This window comes from Orycteropus afer, unplaced genomic scaffold (assembly GCF_000298275.1).
Source record: "Orycteropus afer afer isolate SDZICR_OR568_19922 unplaced genomic scaffold, OryAfe1.0 scaffold00854, whole genome shotgun sequence".
Taxonomy (NCBI): Eukaryota; Metazoa; Chordata; class Mammalia; order Tubulidentata; family Orycteropodidae; genus Orycteropus; species Orycteropus afer.
The window spans coordinates 508,390-511,583 of NW_006922441.1; the positions used below are offsets into that span (position 1 = coordinate 508,390).

Consider the following 3,194-nt stretch of genomic DNA (forward strand, 5'->3'; position numbering starts at 1 on the left):
AGGAACCTGAGGGTTAAGGTCACATAATTCAGAAAAGGTGGTATCTTGGGGAGTGAGGAGGAGCTCTGGTGGTGCAGTGGTTAAAGCATTTGGTTGCTAATGAAAGGTCTTCAGTTTGAACCCACTCGTGCTTTGTGGGAGAAAGATGAGGCAGTGGCTTCCCTAAATACTAACACCCTTGGAAACCCTGGGGTGCAGTTCAACTTTGTCCTCTAGGGGCGCTGTGAGCCTGAATTGACTCCATGGCAACGCGTTTGGTTTGGGCTTTGCTCCCATAAAGACTGACAGCCTTGGAGACCCTGTGGGGCAGTTCCACTTTGTCCTCTAGGGGCGCTGTGGGTCAGAATGGACTCCATGGCAGTGGGTGTGGTTTGGGCTTTGCTTCTGTGAAGATTGACAGCCTCAGAGACCCTGTGGGCAGTTCCACTCTGTCCTTAGGGGCGCTGTGAGTCAGAATTGCCTGGATGGCAGTGGTTAGAGAGAGTGAAACCAGGTGGTGGAGGCGGCCAGGGTCTGCTTAGGAGAGTGAGTCAATCCTGGTGGGGAGTAGAAGGAAAAGTCTCCTCCTTCGAAGGCTGAGGGCATAAGTGGCCAGATGATGTTGCTAGGGGGGAATGAGTCTGGGTACCTAGACTATGGAAATGGCTAGGGCTGGTCTCTTAGATTTGTGGGCTGTGTGGGTCTCTTGGGGGTGTGAGGGAGCTGCTACTGAGGTCAGAGTTCCCGGGGTCACTGGGTCAGTGGGGGAGTGGACTGAGGGATTGGGGAATTAGGGGTTGAGTCTCTGTGAGGGTGGGACCCTGAAGGGAGGCACACAGGGTCTTACAGATTGGCAGGACCCACTCTGTTCAACCAGTTCCCCTTCTTTCATCCTCAGGGGGCCACCCTGGTCCATCACACGTGTCAGGCTGAAGGGGAGTGAAGCTCTGTGAGCCCAAGAACACGGGTGAAGAGAAGACACAGGAAGGTAGCCAACACCCCCTCCCCACTGCCCCCCATCTGTCCCCTCAGCCCTAGGTCAGGAGCACCCTTTAGAATCCAATACCCCTTGCCACTGAAGATGAGGAATGGAAGAGTAGGGGCTGGCTGGGAGGCAGTTTTCCACGGGGCATCTCCAGCCTCTGGCTTCCATCCCCAGCACTCACCGTAGTCCTGCTGGCAGTACCTCCGGAGGCCCATGTGCACCCTGGTGACCGAGACGTTGCAGTAGTTTCCACACTGAGGGTCTAGGGAGGGTCAGGCTGTGTGCAGCGGCTCCTGAGGCCTGGACCACAGTGTGCCGCCCTGCCTATCCTGCAGTCCATCTTTTTTTTAATTTGTAAAATACATTTTATTGAAATATAATTTACATACAGAGAAATGCACAAAACTAAAGTGACATGGGTCACTGCACCTGCAGACCATCTTGAAGGAGAGCTGGCACAGCCTTGTCACTGGGCTCACTGGGCCACCCCCGAGCCCCGCCATGGGAGCCCAGCCTGCCCACCCCCCATCCCTCTTGCTGCCCAGGGCACAGCACCCTGGCCCATCTTACCAGAGCTGTAAGCACCAGGGGTTGTGGCAAGAGTTGTCGTTGCCTCTGGGACACCTGGGTGTGAGGGGGGGAGCGGGGATGAAGGAGCATTAGGGCAAACCCTGAGTTCTCACCCACCCTCCCTGAGGAATCGGGGCAGCCAGGTCTAAAGCGGCTGTTCCCTTCAGGCCCAAGAGTAGGGTCGCTCGGTTCTCTCGTCCCCCAGGAGCTGGAGACCGAGGCCCCAGCCCCTCCACGCTCAGGCCCAGGAGTCCAGGCCCCCAGCCCTCCTCCCTCAGACCCAGGATTCTGGACCCCATCTGCCCTGGACTGCAGAGCCTGGAATTCCAAACCCCTCCTTCCTGAGGACCCTGAGTTCAGCCTCCAGCCCCTGAGGGATGTCTTGCTCCCGCCCCACTCAGGACCGATGGCCCTACCCCTCAGTACTCACGCTGGCAGGGCATCCTGGGGGAGCGGCTCTGCTGGTAGCCAGGGCCACAGCGGTTGCACCTCAGGCCCGTGACCCCCAACTTGCAGGAGCACTGCCCACTGGTCTGGTTGCAGATGCCACCTGTTGCCCCAATAGGGTGGCACTGGCAGGCTACACGAGGAGAGGAGCTGGGGGTGTGGGGTGTCTGCGTCCAGATGCTCCCTCCCAATTCCCAGCCCCTCCTCCCTCAGACCCAGGAGCCCAGGCCCCCAGTTCCCCAGCCCCGTCCTCCCTCAAACCCACAGGAATGCAGGCCCCCCAGCCCCTCCTCCCTGGGACCCAGGAGCCCTGGACCCCAGCCCCCTCCTCCCTCGGAGCCGGTAGTCCAGGCCCCTAGGCCCTCCTCCCTCAGACCTCCAGTCCCCTGCCCCAGACCTAGGCCCCCAGTCCGGCCTCATTTCCCCCTCAGACCTGGCTGGCCACACTTACTGCGGCAGGCCTTGCGGCTGGTGATAGGCTGGCTGGGGTCCCTCCAGAACCCTGGCTGGCAGTAGTGGCAGTGCCGCCCGGCTGTGTGGTGGCGGCACCGCTCGCAGACACCCCCGCTCCGGCCACCGGACAGCCTGAAGAGCTCAGCGTTGAAGCGGCAGCGGCGGGCATGCTGGTTGCAGGAGCAGCCTGGGAGTGAGGGTAGGCAGGGACCCGTCAGACCGGCCCTCCTGGCCGACCCCCCCAGCCCTCCCCAGCTGCCTTCAGAAAGGCAACAAAGGGAGGGCGTGATGTAGAAGGGCTGGCCTGGGGTGCCAGGGTACATCTGGGGCCAGGACCTCTTCATTCTCATCTTTAAAGTGGGTGCAGTGTCCTAACCAGTGGGCATGAGAAGCGGAGTCAGGTTCAGACTGTGAGGGCCCGGAGCCTGCCTCTCCTGTGTGTTTCTTGGGCGAGTGAAGTTATTTCCTGAGCTGCTGTCTGCGGTAAAGGGCAATCTGTAGTATGTATTTCCTGAGGATTAAACCCAACCCACTGCATGGAGTCCATTCCAACTCACAGCGCCCCTAGAGGACAGAGTGGAACTGCCCCACAGGGTTTCCAGGGTCGTAATCTTTCCAGCGGAAGGAAGATGGGGCAATCTACTTCCATAGTGATACTGCCTCGGAAACCCAAGGAGGGGTCGCTATGAGTCGGGTCCGACTAAATGGCACACAACAACAACAATCTTTCCAGAGCTCTGGTGGCGTAGTGCCTAAGGCA

The 3,194-nt window shown here is 59.5% G+C and overlaps 1 protein-coding gene across 1 annotated transcript in view; it reads right to left on the reverse strand.

The window, feature by feature from the left end:
- Window positions 1–729: 729 nt before the first annotated feature.
- Window positions 730–3,194, reverse strand: part of NTN5 (netrin 5) — a 6,823-nt gene continuing 4,358 nt past the window's right edge. Inside the window, exons 2-6 of the mRNA XM_007958115.1 lie at window positions 2,433–2,621; window positions 1,965–2,114; window positions 1,535–1,588; window positions 1,146–1,226; window positions 730–800 (exon numbers count right to left, since the gene is read on the reverse strand). Coding sequence (XP_007956306.1) covers window positions 730–800; window positions 1,146–1,226; window positions 1,535–1,588; window positions 1,965–2,114; window positions 2,433–2,621 — 545 coding nt within the window. The remainder of the gene's footprint in view (window positions 801–1,145; window positions 1,227–1,534; window positions 1,589–1,964; window positions 2,115–2,432; window positions 2,622–3,194) is intronic.